This window comes from Carcharhinus amblyrhynchos, unplaced genomic scaffold (genome assembly GCF_965287045.1).
Source record: "Carcharhinus amblyrhynchos unplaced genomic scaffold, sCarAmb.v2.hapA scaffold_37, whole genome shotgun sequence".
NCBI lineage: Eukaryota > Metazoa > Chordata > Chondrichthyes > Carcharhiniformes > Carcharhinidae > Carcharhinus > Carcharhinus amblyrhynchos.
This window is the reverse complement of record NW_027649778.1, coordinates 5356422-5377378: the sequence shown is the minus strand read 5'-3', so window position 1 is coordinate 5377378 and position 20957 is coordinate 5356422. Positions and strand designations below refer to the sequence as shown.

General features: G+C 47.7%; 1 protein-coding gene across 1 annotated transcript in view; it reads right to left on the bottom strand.

Annotated features, from left to right (window-relative positions):
* sars2 (seryl-tRNA synthetase 2, mitochondrial) overlaps positions 1-20638 on the bottom strand; it is a 36739-nt gene extending 16101 nt beyond the window's left edge. The window contains exons 1-6 of the mRNA XM_080218197.1: positions 20363-20638; positions 16437-16532; positions 13733-13762; positions 11756-11896; positions 10467-10521; positions 8545-8608 (exon numbers count right to left, since the gene is read on the bottom strand). Of these exons, the coding sequence (XP_080074323.1) occupies positions 8545-8608; positions 10467-10521; positions 11756-11896; positions 13733-13762; positions 16437-16532; positions 20363-20638 (662 nt within the window). The remainder of the gene's footprint in view (positions 1-8544; positions 8609-10466; positions 10522-11755; positions 11897-13732; positions 13763-16436; positions 16533-20362) is intronic.
* Between the last annotated feature and the right edge of the window lie 319 nt (positions 20639-20957).

Genomic DNA, 20957 nt, shown 5'->3' with positions numbered 1-20957 from the left:
GTTGTTTTAACATTTAAAATCACAACCAGCTTCCACATTCACAGGTGTGCTCTAACTTAGCAGTTTTAATACTTCATAAAATCTGTCCCGCACAGAAAGAGGCCATCCAGCTCATTGAGTCTGCACCAACAACCCCACCAAGGCCCGATCCTCTTAACCCCAACTATTTACCCTGCTGATCCCCCTAACACTAAGGAGCAATTTACTGTGGCCAATTCACCTAACTGGCACATCTTTGGACACTAAGGAGCAAGTTAGCATGGCCAATCCATCTAACCTGCACATCTTTGGACTGTGAGCACCTGAAGGAAACCCATGCAGATATGGGGGGAATGTGCAGACTCCTCACAGACAAGGACCCGAAGCCAGTATTGAACCCAGGTCCCTGCCACTGATGTGGCAAATACAGAGAAGCTATTTCCTCTGGTCAGGGGACTCCAGAACAAGGAGCAGAATCAGAATATTGAGAGGGGGCACTTCCCACAGAAAGCGGAGCAGAAACCTGAGGGAGACTGAGGGATTTGGGGTTGTTTTCGCTGGAAAGAAGGCGGCTAAGAGGGGATCTTATTGAAACATATAAGATGATTAGAGGTTTAGATAGGGTGGATAGTGATAGCCTTTTTCCTCAGATGGAGAAAGCTAGCACGAGGGGGCATGGCTTTAAATTAAGGGGGGGTAGTTATAGGACGGATGTCAGGGGTAGGTTCTTTACCCAGAGGGTGGTGAGGGATTGGAATGCCCTGCCTGCTGCAGTTGTAAATGCGCCTAGTTTGGGGGCGTTTAAGAGATCCGTGGATAGGTTTATGGACGAAAAGGGATTGGTTTAGATTAGTGGGTCATTGTTTTTTAACTGGTCGGCGCAACATCGTGGGCCGAAGGGCCTGTTCTGCGCTGTAATGTTCTATGTTCTAAACCTGGAACTCCCTCTCCCTCCAAAAAGCTGTTGAGGTTGGGGGTGAATTAAAGAGTTCAAAGCTGAGATAGATATTTGTTATGGAACAAAACCACACAAATGGAGTTAAGATGAGATCAGCCATGATCTAATCGAGTGGCTGCACAGGTGCGAGGGGCTGAATGGTCTCCTATTTCTATGCAGCTACAGGTGACAATACCTCTACTGGCGACACAGGTCGAAGGTGGTCCCGAGTGTGATTAACATCCAGTTCTGAACTCGGGGACACATCAACACCAGTTAGTCACAGCCACTCCCCCTGGCAGCACAGCGGTTAGCACTGCTGCCTCACAGCCCCAGGGACCCGGGTTCGATCCCCGACTTGGGTCACTGTCTGTCCAGATTTTGCACATTCTCCCTGTGTCTGCGTGGGTTTCCTTCAGGTGCTCCAGTTTCCTCCCACAGTCCAAAGATGTGCAGGTTAGGTAGATTGGCCATGTTAAATTGCCCCGTGGCGTCAGGGGGACTAGCAAGGGTAAATACGTGGGGTTACGGGGATAGGGCTTAGGTGGGATAGTTGCCAGTGCAGACTCGATGGACCGAAAGGCCTCCTTCAGCATTACAGGGATTCTATGATTCTGTATCCATCGACCGCTTCCGCACCCTTCATCTCCCCCCCACTCCCGACCCCCAATCCCACTCTATGAATCAACAAGCTAATAGTCCAACTACTGGCAGAGCTCCGTACGTGAGGTGTGGTGAGCCGGAGTGTTGGTGGTGTCGGGGGGTTTATACCCGGTTCCGGTAAAAGCAGCTTCCAACACTTGGGAAAAAGACAACAAACCGGACACAGAATATGGAAGGGGAGACAGTGCCATCTTGTGGCTGCCTCTGGTTAACCCCAGGAGGCCTTTCACACTAAAAATGCATTAGCTGGCATCGAACCCCTACAGGAGGCCATTCAGCCCATTGTGTCTGTACTGACTCTCCATCAGAACATCTTAACCCTTGGCCCACTCCCTCTGACCTATCCCCTTAACCCCACGCAGGTGGCACAGTGGTTAGCAACTCCAGGGACCCAGGTTCGATTCCCAACCTGATTCACTGTCAGTGTGGAGTCTGTACATTCTCCCCGTGTCTGCGTGGGTTTCCTCCGGGTGCTCCAGATACCTCCCACACTCCAAAGACGTGCGGGTTAGTTTGATTGAACATACTATAATTGTCCCTTCGTATCAAGGGAATTAGCAGGGTAAATACGTGGGGTTAAGGGGATAGGGCCTGGGTGGGATTGTGGTCAGTGTAGACTTGATGGGCTGAATGGCTTCCTTTGGCACCGTAAGAATTCTATGATTCATCCTGCTAGCGCACCAAACCATAACATCTTGGGACACTAAGGGGGAATTTAACATGGCCAATCCACCTAACCTGCACATCTTGAGACACTAAGAGGTAATTTAGCATGGCCAATCCATTTAAACCTCGGACTGTGGGAGGAAACCGGAGCATCTGGAGGAAACCCATACAGACAGTGACCCAAGGCAGGAATCGAACCCGGGTCCCTGGCGCTGTGAGGCAGTAGTGCTAACCCACTGTGCCACCATGTCCCATTAGGAAACTGCCCTGAAATTTGATCTTTTGGTCTGATGCGTGGACCATTCTTGTCAGAACTCCTGGACCGGTGAGAAAGACTGCGAACCAGCTGTTTAATGGGCTGTTGCAATAACATTTTAGGTTGTGCGTCATTGCAGTAACAGCACAGGTGGTGAGCAGTGGGAACAATAGCGATAGCTGTCAGCAAACAAGTGGCAGAAACATGGACAACGAGTGAAACTGAGCTGCGGGGCCTCCATCTATTCTGCTCTTTGCTGTTTGGCAATCAATGGAAAGGCAGCTCCAACAATGCAACGCCTCGGAGAGACCCACTCCTCACCAGCAAAACATTGAGCAGGAATGACGTCCACGTGCATTAGGAATGTGGGAAGTAGGAGCAGAAGTCGGCAAATTCAGTCCTTTGAATGGTGGAGCAGACCCAATCAGATCATGGCTGATCTCTCCTTGGTCTCAAATCCACCTCCCCATCTGATCCCCATATCCTTTTTTAAAATCTGAAATATATCTATTTCCTTCTTGTAACCATTCAATGATTCAGACTCTACCACGCTATGGGGCAGCGAGTTCCACAAACTCACCCCCCTCTGCGAGAAGTAGTTCCTCCCCATCTCAGTTTTAAATCACAAATTCTCTACAGTGCAGAATGAGGCCATTCAGCCCCTCAAGTCTGCACCGACCACAATCCCAACCAGGCTCTATCCCATAACTCCATAGCTAGCCCCCCGACATTAAAGGTCAATTTAGCATGGCCAATCCACCTACCTCACACACCTTTGGAGTATAGGAGGAAACTGGAGCCCTGAGCCCTGGAGGAAACCCATGCAAACTCCACACAGACCCAAGCCAGGAATCAAACCCGGGTCCCTGGCGCTGAGAGGCAGCAGTGCTAACCACTGTGCCACCCATCTACTGCCTCTCAACCTAGACCTGTGACCTAGATTGCCCCATATTTTTGGTCCACCTCTACCCTATCAATCCCTTTTAGAATTCGATATACCTCGATCAGATCCCCCTCTCGTCCTTCTGAACTCCAGCGAGTATAAACCCAAAGTCTGTAATCCCTCCTCATATGTCAACCCTTTGATGTAGTGGCGGGTACAATTTTGTCTTTTAAAAAACATTTAGATAATTACATGGGTATGATGGGTGTAGAGGGATATGGGCCAAATGCGGGCAATTAGGATTAGCTTAGGGGTTTTAAAAAAAAAAGGCATATTTTGGGATATAAATGGGTTGGATCCAGCTCAATGTCAGGAATGGGCAGCCTGTATATTGCAGGAAGGTTGGGCAGGTTAGGCTCGCGTCCGCTGGAGTTTAGAAGAGTAACAGGCAACTTGATCGAAACCTTTAAGATCCTGAGGGGGGTCTGGACAGAGTGGCTGTGGAGAGGAGGTTTCCTCTTGAGAGAGAATCTGGAACTCGGAGATTGGGCGAGGGGTGGGGTCACTGTTTAAAAATAACGTGTTGCCCATTTAAAGTGAAGTTTATTTCCTAGTCACAAGTAGGCTTACATTAACACTGCAATGAAGTTACTGTGAAATTCCCCTCGTTGCCACACTCTGGCGCCTGTTCGGGTCAATGCACCCTAACATCTTCTAGATTGTGGGAGGAAACCCATGCAGACACGGGGAGAATGTGCAGACTCCACACAGACAGAGACCCAAGCCGGGAATCGAACCCAGGTCCCTGTGAGACAGCAGTGCTAACCACTGTGCTGCCCCTGAAACATTACTGTGACACTAATAAAATTGAACTTAATTGAGATGTGCGGGTTAGGTGGATTAACAATGCTAAATTACTCCTTAGCATCAGGGTGGATTAGCAGGGTAAATACCTGGGGTGATGGGGAAAGGATGTGGGTGGGATTGTTGTTGGTGCAGACCCAAATGGCCTGCTTCTGTAGAGATCCTATGATGACTAACGAGGGGTGATCTTGCTGACACATACAAGATGCTGAGATGATGTTTCCTCTTACGAGAGAGAGAGAACTAGGTGACACAGTTTAAAAATAAGAGGTCACCCATTTAAGACAGAAACGAGGACTGAGGACTAAGATGAAGATCTCAGAGGGTCATTAGTCTGTGGAATTCTCTTCCACAGAGAGTGGCGGAGGCTGGGCCACTGAATATGTAGAAGACCTAGTTAGACAGATTGTTTACTGACACGGGAGTGAAAGTGTACGGGGTAGGACAGGAAAGTGGAGTCAAAGCCACTACAATCAGATCAGCCTTGAACATATCAAGTGGAGGAGATGGCTTCAGGGTCTGGAAGGCCCATTCCCGCTGCTAATCTGCAAGTCCGGCCTTGGTTCACTGCGTGGAGTTTGTACATCCTCGTGTCTGCGTGGGTTTCCTCCGGGAGCTCTGGTTTCCTCCCACAGTCCAAAAGATGTGCAGGTTAGGTGGATTGGCCATGATAAATTGCCCCAGACATATGGATTAGCAGTGGGAATGGGCCTTCCAGACTCTCCAGCCTTCTCCTCCACTTGATAAGATCAAGTTTCAATGTTTATTGAACATAAATCGGGATTTTCCAATTCCTCAGAAGAATAGCACCAAAGAAGATCTTTCTTCCTCAGTTTTCCCTTCCCCAGCCTGAAGCCACTCAGCCGGAGTCAAGGGAAGGGAATGGCTATCGCGACAGGGGAGAAACTGTCCTCATTGGCGGAAAGATCAAGAGCTGGGTGCAAGGCGGCTGACAGAAGGGGGAATGGGGACATGAGGGTATACTTATTTTGTACAATCAGCAGTGAGGATCTGAAATGTACAGCACAGCGGAGGTGCATTGAATCATAGAAAACCTACTGCGCAGGAGGAGACCACTCAGCCCATTGAGTCTGCACCCACAACAGTCCCACCCAGTTCCTATCCCCAGAACCCCAAGTATTTACCCTAGCTAGTCCCACTGACATTAAGGGGCAATTTAGCATGGCCAATCCATCTAACCTGCACATCTTTGGGCTGTGGGAGGAAACCAGAGCATCCAGAGGAAACCCACGCAGACATGGGGAGAATGTGCAAACTCCACACAGTGACCCGAGGCCAGAATCGAACCGGAGTCCCTGGCACAGTGAGGCAGCAGGGCGAACCACTGTGCCACCATGTTGCCACAAGAAAAACTGTGCTCATTGGTGGTCGGATCAAGAACCAGGGGACACTGATTTAAGGTGACTGGCAGAAGGAAAAACTTATTTTGTGCAGTCACTAGTTACCATCTGAAACATACGGCCTGTGAGCCGGGGCAGAGGTAGATTCAAATCGAGGCCTTCAAAAGAGAATTGAATAAATATCTGAAGAGAAAATATTTATGGGGTGACGGGGAAAAGGGGCTTTGAACTTTTAGCTTTTACAGTGAGCCAGCACAGACACAATCCTGTGAATCTGTAACACCTTTCATGAATGGGTAACCATAAGATCTTATGATATAGGAGCAGAATTAGGCCACTCGGCCCATCAAATCTGCTCTGCCATTCAATCATGGCTGATATGATTCTCAATCCCATTCTCCTGCCTTCTCTCCATAACCCCTGATCCCCTTATTGATCAGGAACCTATCTATCTCTGTCTTAAAGACACTCAATGACCCTGGCCTCCACAGCCTTCTGTGACAAGGAGTTCCACAGATTCGCCACTCTCTGGCTGAAGAAATTCCTCCTCATCTCTGTTTTAAAGGATCGTCCCTTCACTCTGAGGTTGTGCCCTCCAGTTTTAGTCTTTCCCATTAGTGGAATCATCCTCTCCACGTCCATTCCATCCAGCCTCTCAGTATTCTTTAAGTTTCAATTAGATCCCCCCACAACCTTCTAAGCTCCATCGAGTATAGACCCAGATTCCTCAACCACTCCTCGTATGACAAACCCTTTATTCCTGGGATCACTCTTGTGAACCTCCTCTGGACCCCTCCAAGGCCAGCACATCCTCCCTTAGATATCAGACCTAAAACTGCTCTCAATCCTCCAAATGGGGTCTGACCAGAGCCTCACACAGCCTCAGCAATACATCCCTGCTCTTGTATTCTAACCATTTGGAACTGCCTGCACTCAGACATGGAGGTATTGTTCCTTTATTAGTGTCACAAGTAAGGCTTACATTAACACTGCAATGAAGTTACTGTGAAAATCCCCCTGTCGCCACATTCCGGCGCCTGTTTGGGTACACAGGGAATTTAGCACGGCCAATTCCACCTAACCAGCCCGTCCTTGGAGTGTGGGAGGAAACCGGAGCACCCGGAGGAAACCCACGCAGACACGGGGAGAACGTGCAGACTCCGCACGGACAGTGACCCAAGCCGGGAATCGAACCCGGGTCCCTGGCGTTGAGAGGCAGCAGTGCTAACCACTGTGCCACCCTTGACAACCACCCTAAAAATAACGTCCCAGTCAAAGTCAGCTCCCGCCTGGGACGAAAGAGGGGGGGGAGAATTAGAGGAATTTGTCAGCGCGATTCATTGCGGGTTTAACAGCTTTCTGCTGTGGCCTTGTTAGTGCTGCAATCACCTAGTTACGCCTACTTCAAACACCGTGTCTAATTAAATTCACAGGTTGATTGTGTGAGATTACTGACTGGATCCGCAAGGGAGGTTATGAGATAGTGACCGAGAAGGATTTAGGCTGTTATATCGAGATGGAGACTAATCGCTTGTTTAGCGACGACAAAATTTTTAAAAACTATTTCCACAGTTTCAGCGAACGCTGCCAGGGCTGGATTTTTCTAAAGGGGTGGATGCAGGCTGGGTGAAGAAGTGTGACACGTTCTCACCAGCCCATTTCGGCTGGAGGACCACGGTAAATTCTCACTTGCAGAGCCCTTTGTTACTCTGCCAGGAATAAATCACTTTTCTAATGGAGTCCCCTGTCACTTTGGTAAATGAACTCACCAGCTGGAGTCAGCAACGTCCCAGCTCAAAAAGAAATGCATTTGCAGTCACGCAGACAAATAAATGGCAACATATGTGGAAGGGATAGTTCATACAGCCCCTTCATTTTTGTCAATTAGTGAAGAAATCCTGGACGTAATCAGCTGCAGTTGCGTCCTTTAGCCAGTAGGAGGCTGCAGAATGAGATCACACAATCCCTGCACTGCAGGAGGCCATTCGGGCCATCTAGTCTGCACTGACTGCCTCTGATAGAGTATTAGGCCCCCTCCACCACCCTATCCCCATAACCCAATAGATTTAGCATGGCCAATCCACCTAACCTGCCCATCTTTGGACACTAAGGGGACAATTTAGCATGGCCAATCCACCTACCCTAGATATCTTTGGACACTAAGCAGGCAATTTAGCATGGTCAATCCATCTAACCCACAGAATCAAAGCATTTCCTTGTTAGTGTAGTGGACAGTATTCCTGCCTGTCACGCGGGAGACAAGGGTTCAATTCCGCCATGGGCAGCTGCCAAATTCTTTGACAGCAGGGTAGCACTGCCCGTTTTGGCTGGCACAGTGGTTAGCACTGCTGCCTCACGGCGCCTGGGACCCGGGTTCAATTCCTGGCTTGGGTCACTGTCTGTATGGACTTTGCACATTCTCCCTGTGTCTGCATGGGTTTCCTCCGGGTGCTCCGATTTCCTTGCACAGTTCAAAAATGTGTGGGTTAGGTGCACTGGCCACGGTAAATTGCCCTTTATTGGCTCAGGATAGGTTAGAGGGATTAGTGGGATAATATGTGGGGTTAGAAAGATAGGGCTCGGGTGGGATTGTTGTTGGTGCAGACTTGATGGGCCAAATGGCCTCCTTCTGTACTATAGGGATTCTATATCTATATATTGGAACACTAAAGGAGCAATTTAGCATGGCCAATCCACCTAACCTGCACATCTTTCAGACCATGAGGAAACCGGAGCACGAGGAAACCCACACAAACATGGGGAGAATGTGCAGACTCCGCACAGACAGTGACCCGAGCCGGGAATCGAACCCGGGTCCCCAGCGTTGTGAGGCAGCCGTGCTAACCACTGTGCCACCATGTCTTCCTGCAGAACTTCACTGCATTCTACCATTCACCTTGACCGAGAGCAGGGGGTTGAACACATCACATCTTACCGTTGTCTAATTATGTCCAAATCTTCACCGATTTGCAAATGGCCCTTGGGTTTATAATTAAACACTGGAAGATCAAGGAGGAAGAAGGAGGTCAGCAGACTTGTCAGCTTTCAGATACAAAACTAAAGGTTTTTCCAGTATTGGCAGATCTTCCCAGCATTGCTCAGGCATAATCTGGACTTTAAAATGTTCATCTTCACTGCCCCTGTCAGAGTAACACTTACACACACCTCGCGGATATCTGAGCGATTGTGTCACAGTTCCATCAGGAAGTCCAGGTTGCTGTGACACTTTTACAGGCATGTTAGAACCATAGAATATAATAGAGGCATAGAGTCCCTACAGAAGGAGGCCATTCAGCCCATCATGTCTACACGAACAACAATCCCACCCAAGTCCTTTCCCCATAACTCCATGTATTTACCCAGCTAAACCCCCTGACACTACAGGGCAATTTAGCATGGCCAATCGACCTCACCTGCTCACGGATGGCACAGTGGTTAGCACTGCTGTCTCCCAGCTCCAGGGACCCGGGTTCAATTCCCGACTTGGGTCACTGTCTATGTGGAGTTCTTCCTGTGTCTGCGTGGGTTTCCTCTGGGTGCTCTGGTCTCCTCCCACATTCAAAGATGTGTGAGCTACATTGGTTGACCATGCTAAATTGTCCCTTGGTGTCCAGCATTTGTAGGTTAGAGGGATTTGCAAGGTAAATATGTGGGGTTATGGAGATAGGACCTGCTTGGGATTGTTGTCGGTGCAGGCTTGATGGGCTGAATGGCCTCCTCCTGCATTATAGGGATTCTATGAGTTCTGTAATGCACTCGCTCCTGGCTAACCAACACCTCAATTTTAGAATTCTCATCATTGTTTCCAAAACCCGTTCCTCCCCATTGCTGGAGTACCTTCCACATCCCTCCCAGTTCTCGGATTCTGGTCTTTTGGACATTCCTGGTTTTAAACACTCCATTATTGATGGCCGTGCTTCAGCTGCCTTGGGCTTAAACCCTAAAATTCTCACCCCCCACTCCCTCCACCCCAGGAAGCATAGTGGAGAACATGCCCATCTACATTAACGGGGAAATGGTCGCGAGTTTCAAGTTTCCAGGTGTCCAGGTCACCAACAACCTGTCCTAATCCCTCCACACCGACATTATAGTTCAGAAAGCCTACCAACACCTCTATTTTCTCAATAGACTAAGGAAATTTGACATGTCAACTACAACTCTCACCAACTTTTACAGATGCATCATAAAAAGCATTCTTTCTGGTTGTATCACAGCTCGGTATGGCTCCTGCTCTGCCCAAGAATGCAAAAAACATCGTGAATGTAGCCCAATCCATCAGGCAAACCAGCCTCCCATCCATTGACTCTGTCTACACTTCCCGCTGCCTCAGAAAAGCAGCCAACGTAATTAAGGACCCCACACACCCTGGACATTCTCTCTTCCACCTTCTTCCGTCGGGAAAAAGGTACAAAAGTTTGAGGTCACGTACCAACTGACTCAAGAACAGCTTCTTCCCTGCTGCTATCAGACTTTTGAATGGACCTAGCTCATATTGAGTTGATCTTTCTCTATACCCTAGCTATGACTGTAACACTACGTTCTGCACTCTCTCTTTTCCTTCTCTCTTGTGTATTCTATGAATGGTATGCTCTGGGCGTTTCGCAAACGCACAAGAAACAATATTTTTCACTGTATACTAATATACGTGTCAATAATGAATCAAATCTCAACCTCGTTAATCCTTTCATATGCTCCTTAAAACCTACCTCTTTGATCAAGCTTTCGGTTACCGGTCTCCTTATGTGAATCTGTGCCCATGATAAAATGGCAGTAAGGACCTTGGCACATTTCAGCTTGTTAAAGATGTTATTATGTACATTCTGTATACCGGCGGTATTAATTACTGAGGGTTCTTACCTGGTTTATCACCAATTGTCTCAACCACACGGGCTTGACTTTCATCACCAATAGGCTTCAAAGAGAGAGAGAGAGAGAACCGGTAAACCTCAAATCAAAATTAAACCCAGAAGAAACGATAACTGGGACAAATTTGGTTTTCTTTGCTTCTGTTGTGTGTTGGTATGGCTCCTGCTCTGCCCAAGATTGCAAGGATGCCTGTCTCTTTAAACAGAAGTGAGTAAGCTGATTTGAGGGACTAATGGAAACTGAGAGAGCGAGTGCTCGCCCCAGAAGGTGGAGTCCTCTCTCGAGGCAGAATCATCGAGAAGCCAGGCTGTAAGTGTACGAGGACCGGAGGAGCAGTTCCAGCCCCTTCAAGTTCCTTACTCTAAATACCCTCTACTCCTCACAAAATCTGTGCAGAGTCTGAAATCCCTTCACAACACCAGAACAGCCACAACATGGCATTTCCTTTATCCTTCCTGGCAATTTGTGTAACTTTGGCAAGGCCAACATTTGTTGCCCACCCCAAATTAGCTCGAGTGGCAGTCTATGCCATTTTAGAAGGTATTTAATAGTCTGGAAATATAGAATCCCTACACTGTGTGTGTGTGTGTGTGTGTGTGTGTGTGTGTGTGGGGGGGGGGGGGGGGGGGGGAAGAGAGAGAGAGAGAGAGAGAGAGAGAGAGAGAGAGAGAGAGAGAGAGAGAGGGGCAGTGAGAGAGAAGAGCAGGGGGGTGGTTTGGGCAGAGCGAGATAAAAAGGTAGGGGGAAGATGGCCAGAGAGAGAGAGAAGGGGTGGGGGTTCGCCAGAGCGAGCGAGGAGTGGGGGTGGGGTGGGGAAGAGAGAAAGAAGGCGAGACTCCAGAGCGAGAGAGAAAGAAGGTGCAGGGGGTGAGTGCAAGAGGGAAGGGGGGAGGGAAAGGACGAAAAAAAGGACAGAGAAAGAAAAGAAGAGGGATCAAAATGAGATGGAAACAAAGAGAGAAAGATAGAGGGTAAGAAAACACAAAGAAAGCCAATAAGAGAGAGAGAGAGACAGAGAAGGGTACCAACCTGCTGTTACGCAGCAAAACACTTCGCCGATGTTAACAAGCACGATGTCAAAATAAAAACCCACTTTTGACGTGAGCCTCACATGGAGATATCTGGCCAAGTGGCCAAAAGCAGCAGCTTTCCATGATCGGGGTGAGAGAGGATTCGAAAGCAGCACAGAGATTTAGGGAGCTTTCCAGAGCTTACAGACTAAGGAGCTGGAGGCACAGCCACTGCTACTGGAAGGACAGACATTTATACAAAATCATTACCACGCTCGGATGCGTCCTGTTGGGCAGTTTCAAAGCTTTTAGGTAGAAGTTCTGGTCCAGCTGGCTCTCTCGATCGTAGAGAAGGTTTAATTCCAGCCGGATTTCCTTCCCTCGGTTTCGCAGCCTGGAGAAATCCGGGTGCTGTTTCCAACACAGAGAATGTACAAAAGTTACAGCTCGGAAACCTGCCTTAGCTTTCTGGCAATCTGCATCACCTCATTCATCCATCCATTTTTCAAATTCAATTTACAATCTGAAGATCTATCACAGTTTGACTGGGCGCTCGGTGCAGACAGACAATCCCAAGTTACTGTTAACCCGATTCACGGTGTGCAAAACCATTTAATTCAATTTCAAGTTTAGTGTCGCGAGTAGGCTTACATTAACACCGCAATGAAGTTATGTGAAAATCTCTTGAAGACAGCGCAGCAGAAGTGAGTCACCTGACTTGAGGGACCAATGGAAACTGAGAGTGAGTGATCGCCCCAGGAGGTGGAGCGCTCCCTCAAGGCAGAATCGTACAGAAGACATGTTGTAAGTGCATGAGGACTGGAGGAGCACTGCTCCAAGGCAGCCTCAAGCTAAGGCCCTCCTGGTACCAAGTTCCTTACTCAATAAACACTCTTTGCTCCTCAGAGATCTGTGCAGAGTCCATAATCCCTTCACAACACCGGAACAGCCACAAAATTACAGTTTCTTTATCCTTTCTGGCAATGTGGTAAGGCCAACATTTGTTGTCCATCCCTAATTGCCCGCATGGCACACTCCAGCGCCTGTTCGGGTACACTGAGGGAGTATCTAGCACAGCCAATGCACCCTAACCAGCACGTCTTTCGGACTGTGGGAGGAAACCCACGTAGACATGGGGAGTGTCTACGCACAGACAGTGACCCAAGCCGGGAATCGAACCCTGGGTCCCTGACGCTGTGAGGCGGCAGTGCTAACCACTCACCTGTCCCTTAACATCAGCCATGGCTCAATGGGTAGCACTCGCTCCTTTGGGGGAAGAGAGTTTATTTTAAAGTTTATTTATTCATTAGTCACAAGTAAGGCTTACATTAACACTGCAATGAAGTGACTGTGAAATTGTTTTGCGAGTCCCATCCTCAGACTTGCAGCACCACTACAGTTGATGCTTCCAGTGCAGCGCTCAGGGAGTGCTGTCAGAAATACTGTCTTCCTCACCTTACGTCTGCCTTCACTGGAAGCTTAAAAGATTCCACAACATAATCTCAAAAGAACGGCAGGGGAGTTCTCCACTGTGTTGTGACCAATATTAATCTTTCAACTGACAGCACTGAAAGAGGTTATCTGGCTATTATCGTGACATCATTCTGCCTTTAAGAAATGTATTTATAACATGCTCCTTGTGAGGGGTATGTTTAAAGGTCAACTTTGTTGATCCGGTGCCAATTTGTCTGCAACTGGGCAGCTCACATGCCGAGAGTGCAGGAGAACTGATCGTAGATAATGGGGTGTTTTGTTTTAAACAAAAATGTGTTAGCTTATATTCTTCAGCCTCTTCCAGGAGATGATGTCTTTTTAAATTCATTCATGGGACGTGGGCATCACTGGCTGGGCCAGTATTTATTGCCCATCCCTAGTTGCCAGAGAGTTGAGAGTTGACCATACTGCTGTGGCTCTGGAGTCACATGTAGGCCAGACTGGGTAAGGACAGCAGATTTCCTTCCCTAAAGGGCATTAGTGAACCAGATGGGTTTTTCCAACAATGGTTTCATAGTCATCAGTAGATTCTTATTCCAGATAATTTTTATTGAATTCAAAATTTCACCACAGGTGGTATTCAAACCTGGGTCCCCGGAACATTAGCTGTGTTTCTGGATTAATAATCTAGCATAGTCTGTGGGTTGAAGAGTGACGGACACAACCCCGTGGAAGCTTCTTTCCCCTTCACATGCTTGTACGTGGACAATCATTTCACCCCTGACCCAGTCTTGACTGAGGAGACAGACTTACCGACTGCAGAGCTTCCTTGTTATTCTTGTCCTGCAAAAGACAAAGCAACTGATTCAAAATGTTTTACTTCTGTTAAAAGTAAAAAGTGAAGAACATTTACTCATTTCCACTCTGTCCAATGTTGTTTTCCTTGCACGCAGTGCGCAGAGACAAATCCAGACACAAACAGGGCGGCACGGTAGCACAGTGGTTAGCACTGCTGCCTCACACCCCCAGGGAGTTGGGATCGATTCCCAGCTTGGGTCACTGCCTATGTGGAGTGTGCACCTTCTCCTCGTGTCTGCACGGGTTTCCTCTGGGTGCTCCTGTTTCCTCCCACAGTCTGAAGATGTGCCAGTTAGATGGATTGGCCAGGCTAAGTTGCCCCTTATAGAACATTACAGCGCAGTACAGGCCCTTCCACCCTCAATGTTGTGCCGACCAGTGGAACCAATCTAATGACCCTCTAACCTAAACCATTCCAATATTATCCATATGCCTATCCAATGACCATTTGAACGCCTTTAAAGTTGGCGAGTCCGCAACTGCTGCAGGCAGGGCATTCCACGCCCTTACTACCCTCTGAGTAAAGAACCTACCTCTGACATCCGTCCTATAATTACCGCCCCTTAGGTGTCCCGGGATGTGTAGATTAGTGGAGTAAACGTGTGGATGTGTAGGTTAGAGGGATTAGTGGGGTAAATGTGTGGGGTTGCGGGGATTATAACTGGTGCAGGCTCGATGGGCCAAATGGCCGCCTCCTGCACTGTAGGGATTCTATGAAATCCAAGTCATCCCGTCACTCTCCCCTGAACCGCCAGCCTGGCTCAAAGATCCCTGACACATGCAGAAACCAATCATTGGACTTCAAACCGATAAAGTGTCAGTGCAGACTCGATGGGCCAAAGGGCCTCTTCAGCACTGTATAATCCTATGAAAGAACACACAGCTAAGGTTTTGGTTCACTTGAACATTCTCCCTTCCAATGACACCCAGCTGTAACTCAGTCAGTCACATTCTCGCCTCCAAGCCAGGGGTCCAGAGGTACAAGCTCCCACTCCAGTTGTTTATTTATTTCATTAGTGCCACAAGTAGGTTTACATTAACACTGCAATTGAGTTACTGTGAGAATCCCCAAGTCACCATATTCCGGCGCCTGTTCGGGTACACTGAGGGAGAATTTAGCACGGTCAGTGCACCCTAACCAGCACGTCTTTCAGACTGTGGGAGGAAACTGAAGTACCTGGAGGAAACCCACGCAGACATGGGGAGAACGTGCAGACTCTGCAAAGTGACCTGAGCCAGTAATCGAACCCGGGTCCCTGGCGCTGTGAGGCAGCAGTGCCATCCAGTTGTGACCACAAATTCAACGTTGACCTCCCAACCGTGCTCATAGAGGGATGGAAAAGATCAAAATACACGACTGCAAAGGCAAACATGGGATTTTTTTTATTCATTCGTGGGACATGGGCATCACTCGCTGAGCCAGCATTTATTGCCCATCCCTAGTTGCCCAAAGCAGTTGAGAATCAACCACATTGCTGTGGCTCTGGAGTCACATGTAGGCCAGACCGGGTAAGGATGGCAGATTTCCTGCCCAGAAAGGCATTAATGAACCAGGCGGGTTTTTCCGACAATGGTAGATTCTTAAATGCAGATATTAAATTAGAATATGAAATTAAATTAAAATCAAATATTTTTAATTGAATTTAAATTTCACCATCTGCCTTGGCAGAATTCAAACCCGGGTCTCCAGAACATCAGCTAGGTTTTGAGATTAAAAGTCTAACGATAATATGGCTAGGCCATCACCACACTTCCCACCATCCTCAGAGTTTGAGTCAATATTACTGAGCCATGCCAACATTATAGTTACAAAAGCCCACCAACGCTACTTTCTCAGAAGACTAAGGAAATTTGGCATGTCTGCTATGAGTCTCACCAACCTTTACAGATGCACCATAGAAAGCATTCTTTCTGGTTGTATCACAGCTCGGTCTGGGCTCCTGTTCTGCCCAAGACCGCAAGGAACTACAAAAGGTTGTGAATGTAGCCCAATCCATCACACAAACCAGCCTCCCGTCCATTGACTCTGTCTACACTTCCTGCTGCCTCAGCAAAGCAGCCAGCATAATTAAGGACCCCACACGCCCCAGACATTCTCTCTTTCATCTTATTCCTTTGGGAAAAAGATACAAAAGTCTGAGGTCACGTACCAACCGACTCAAGAGTGGCTTCTTCCCTGCTGCCATCAGACTTCTGAATGGACCTACCTTGCATTAAGTTGATCTTTCTCTACACCCTAGCTATGACTGTAAAACTACATTCTGCACTCTCTCCTTTCCTTCTCTATGAATGGTATGCTTTGTCTGTATAGCACGCAAGAAATAATACTTTTCACTGTGTCCCAATACACGTGACAATAATAAATCAAAATCAACTTTATTTCCTACATAATAACAATGACAACATTACAAAAATTATTCAATTTAGCTGTAAAGACAGTCCAGTTATCATTATCCAAAAGAGAAAATGCTGGAAAATCCCAGGTCTGGCATGATCTGTAAGGAGAGAAAAGAGTTGACGTGTCGAGCCCAGACGACCCTTTGTCAAAGCCCTGCATTTTCTCTTTTGGTTTCAGATTCCAGCATCCGCAGTGAATTGCTTTTATCCAGTTATCATTATGGTTACTTCAAATTTTGGAAGTTTTGTTTTCCTTGCTCACCAGGAGGGCTTTAATCGAGTCGCTTATTCCTTGTTTCTCGTTCTCCAGCTTCTCGATTTCTTCCTTTGCTTTCACCAATTGTTTCCACGTGGACACCTGTTCGGAAGGAATAACTGGAAAGGGTGAATGAGGTAGAATCAGCGTGCCGCTTTCAAAGCACTCCAGCAAATCAGGAAAAAGATTCTGCATCAAACTTACATTCCATGTTGTCTTTTATGCTATCCTCAACCTTTCCATAAGAAATCTCTTAAATCTTCCCTTCCTGGCAATATTTTTCATTCCACGTTCTGATTGCCAATATTTACAATGGAAACTATCCACATGCAAACATCACATTGCGATTACACCATTTCAGTTAGTTCAGTTATTAACGTCACTAGGCTTGTACTCGTTAGAGTTTAGAAGAATGAGGGGAGATCTCATTGAGATGTATAAGATGATGAATGGGATGGATAGGATGGAGGTGGAGAGACTCTTCCCACTCAAAAAAGACAGTAGGACTAGGGGGCACAGCCTCAAGATAAAGGGGGGGCGGTTTAGAATGGAGTTGAGGAGGAACTTCTTCACTCAAAGGGTGGAGAATCTCTGGAATTCTCTGCCCGTTGAAGTGGTGGAGGCTGCCTCGCTAAATATTTTTAAGACGCGGGTTGATGGGTTTTTGATAAGAGAGGGGATTAAGGGTTATGGGGAGAGGGCGGGAAAGTGGAACTGAGCCGCGACAGATCAGCCATGATCTTATTGAATGGCGGGGCAGGCTCGAAGGGCTAGAAGGCCTACTCCTGCTCCTATTTCTTATGTTCTTATGTCACAAGTTGGCTTACGTTAACACCGCAATGAAGTTACTGTGAAAATCCCCTAGTCGCCACACTGTTCAGGTACACAGAGGGAGAATTTAGCATGGCCAATACACCCTAACCAGCATATCTTTCAGAGCGTGGGAGGAAACCAGAGCACCCGGAGGAAACCCATGCAGACATGGGGAGAATGTGCAGACTGCATAGAGAGTGACCCAAGCCAGGAATCGAACCTGGGTCCCCTGGTGCTGTGAGGTAGCAGTGCTAACCTCTCTGCCATCATACCGTCCAGTCCCAGTAAAGGCACGACAGAGTTGAACATAAAGTGAGAATATTCTGCTTCATTAAAGCGTTGGTGAGATGACATCTTGAATATTGTGGTCTCCTTATTTTAAGAAGAATATCACTGTGTTAGAGGCGGTTCAGAGGAGGTTACAAGATTGATACCTGGAACGAGCAGGTTGTTTTACAAGGAAAGGTTGGAAACACTGGTTTTGTTTCCATTGGAGTTTAGTGGGATGACTTGATTGAAGTAAAGTAAAAGTAAAGTTTATTTATTTATCAATCATGAGTAAGACTTACATTAACACTGCAATGAAGTTACTGTGAAAATCCCCTAGTCACCACGCTCCGGCGCCTGTTTGAGTCAATGCACCTAACAGCACGCCTTTCAGAACGTGGGAGGAGACTGGAGCACCTGGAGGAAACACAGGCGACACGGGGAGAACATGCAGACTCCACATATACTCCTTACACACCTCTGACTGTGTGGCCAAATTCCCCTCCAATTCAATTTTCAAGTTTGCTGATGACACCACCGTAGTGGGTCAGATCTCAAACAATGACGAGACGGAGTACAGAAATAGGATACAGAATCTGGTGAACTGGTGCAGCAACAATAATCTCTCCCTCAATGTCAACAAAACGAAGGAGATCGTCATCAACTTCAGGAAGTCGAAAGGAGAACATACCCCTGTCAACATCAACGGGGATGAAGTAGAAAGGGTTGAGAGCTTCGCGTTTTTAGGTGTCCAGATCAACAACAACCTGTCTTGCCCCCTCCCCCCCCACCACCTTGCTGATACTTTGGTTAAGGAAGGCCACCAACACTTCAGAAGACTAAGGAAATTGGCATGTCAGCTACGACTCTGACCAAATTTTGCAGATGCAGCATAAAAAGCAATCTTTCTGCTTGTATCACAGCTTGGTATGGGCTCCTGCTCTGCCTAGGACCACAAGAAACTACAGAAGGTTGCGAATGCAGTCCAATCCATCACACAAACCAGCTTCCCATCCATTGATTCTGTCTACACTTCCCACTGCCTCGGGAAAGCAGCCAACATAATCAAGGACCCCATGCCCCCCGGACATTCTCTCTTCTACCTTCTTCCATCAGGATTAAGATAGAAAAGTCTGAGATCATGTACCAACCAACTCAAGAGCAGCTTCTTCCCTGCTGCCAGACTTATGAATAGCCCTACCTTGCATTAAGCTGATCTTTCTCTACACCCTAGCTGTGACTGTAACACTATATTCTGCACTCTCTCCTTTCCTTCTCTATGAATGGTATGCTTTGTCTGTACAGCACGCAAGAAACGATACTTTTAACTGTAAGCAAATACATGTGAAAATAATAGATAAAAATCAAATCAGTGGCACAACACCAAGGAACCAAGTTCAATTCTGGTCTTGGGTGAATGCCCTTGTGGAGTTTGCACATTTTCTCAGTGTCCGTGTGGGTTTCCTCCCACAGTCCAGACATATGCAGGTTACACAGATTAGCCATGGTAAGTGTGCAGAGTTACGAAGCAGTGGGCCTGGGTAAGATGCCCTTTCAGAGAGTCAATGCAGACTCAATGGGCTGAATGGCCTACTCAAGTCTGCTCCACCATTCAATCATGGCAGGTATGATTCTCAATTCTATTCTCCTGCCTTTTCCCCATAACCCCTGACTCCCTTATTAATCAAGAACCTATCTATCTCTGTCTTAAAGGCACTCAATGACCTGGCCTCCACAGCTTTATGCAGCAAAAGTTCCACAGATTCACCACTCTCTGGCTGAAGAAATTCCTCCTCATCCCTGTTTTAAAGGATCGTCCCTTTATCCTGAGATTGTGCCCTCTGGTTCTGGTTTTTCCTACTAGTGAAAACATCCTCTCCACGTCCACTCTATCCAGGCCTCGCAGTATCCTGGAAGTTTCAATAAGATCCCTCCTCATCCTTCTAAACTCCAACGAGTACATCCCAGAGTCCTCAGCTGTTCCTCATATGACAAGCTCTTCATTCCAGGGAACATTCTTGTGAACCTCCTCTGGACCCTCTCCAAGGCCAACACATCCTTCCTTAGATACGGGGCCCAAAACTACTCACAATACTCCAAATGGAGTCTGACTAGAGCCTTATACAACCTCAGAAGTGCATCCCTGCTCTTATATTCTGGCCCTCACGACATGAATGCTAACATCGCGTCTGCCTTCCTAACGGCCGACTGAACCTGCACGTTAACCTTAAGGGAAACTTGAACAAGAAGGACTCCCAAGTCCCTTTCTACTTCTGATTTCCTAGACAATTTTCTAAATGGGAAAATACTTATGCTTCCATTCCTCCTTCCAAAGTGCAGCTTTCCACATTGTATTCTGGACGGCATGGTAGCACAGTGGTTGGCATTGCTGCTTCACAGCAATGGGTTTGATTCTCACACTGTGTGAAGTTTGCACATTCTCATGTCTGCATGGGTTTCTTCATGGTGCTCCAGTTTACCCCCACAGTCCAAAGATGTGCTGGTTAGGTTGATTGGCTATGTTAAAGAAATTGCCCCTTAGTGTCCTGAGATGTGTAGATTAACAGGTAAATATGTAGGGATATGGGGGTAGGGGCTGGGTGGGATTGTGTTTGGTGCAAACTCAATGGGCCAAATGGCCTCTTTCTACACTGTAGGGTTTCTATAATTCCATTTGCCACTTCTTTGCCCACTCCCCCAACCTGTCCAAGTCCTTCTGCAGCCAACCACCCCCCTTCCTCCCCTGTCCCTCTACATAGCTTTGTATCATAGCAGTTAGTCGACTACAGAAGGCATCACAGACTTTGTATCTTTGATGTATTCGAACGGGAGGAGCACTGAGGTGAACTTACGATGTCAGCCACATCCTCCCCGGTCAGCTCCCCTTTGCGATTCTGCACATTGTCCAGCACAGCCTGGGTGTGGCTGCAGACGAAGCCCATGTCCAGCTGGGGTCTGTCCGAGTAGCCGTCCCTCACATGGTCGTAGAGGCGGCTGCCGCTGCAGCAGCCCCGGAGGGAGGTAGAGCGGGCGGGGATCTGCAGCCGGGCAGCGGTCCGGCAGGCCGGAGCCAGGCACCGAGGCCAGGCGCTCAGCAGCAGCCGCCCCTTCCACCAGGGCGCCGCCATCTTGCCCAACCTCTGACCTCGCCCGGTAACGCTCCACCAATCGGCGAGCACGTTGCACGTTGACGCAGAGGGGTGGGCGTGGCTACCCATCACGTGACATTGCCCACTCCAGCTGATTGTCCCTGTGGGAGTGACAATCTCTCACTGATAATTTAACTCACAGACATTTAAAGAGTTTGTGCAACTATTTTCTATTGTTTATCAAGCAATTAGGTTCAAATATTGCTATCATGGAATTTTGCAAAGATTACAGCACAGAAGAAAGCCATTCAGCCCATCATGTCCAAACTAGCCCCTCTGGAAGAGGAACTCATCCAGT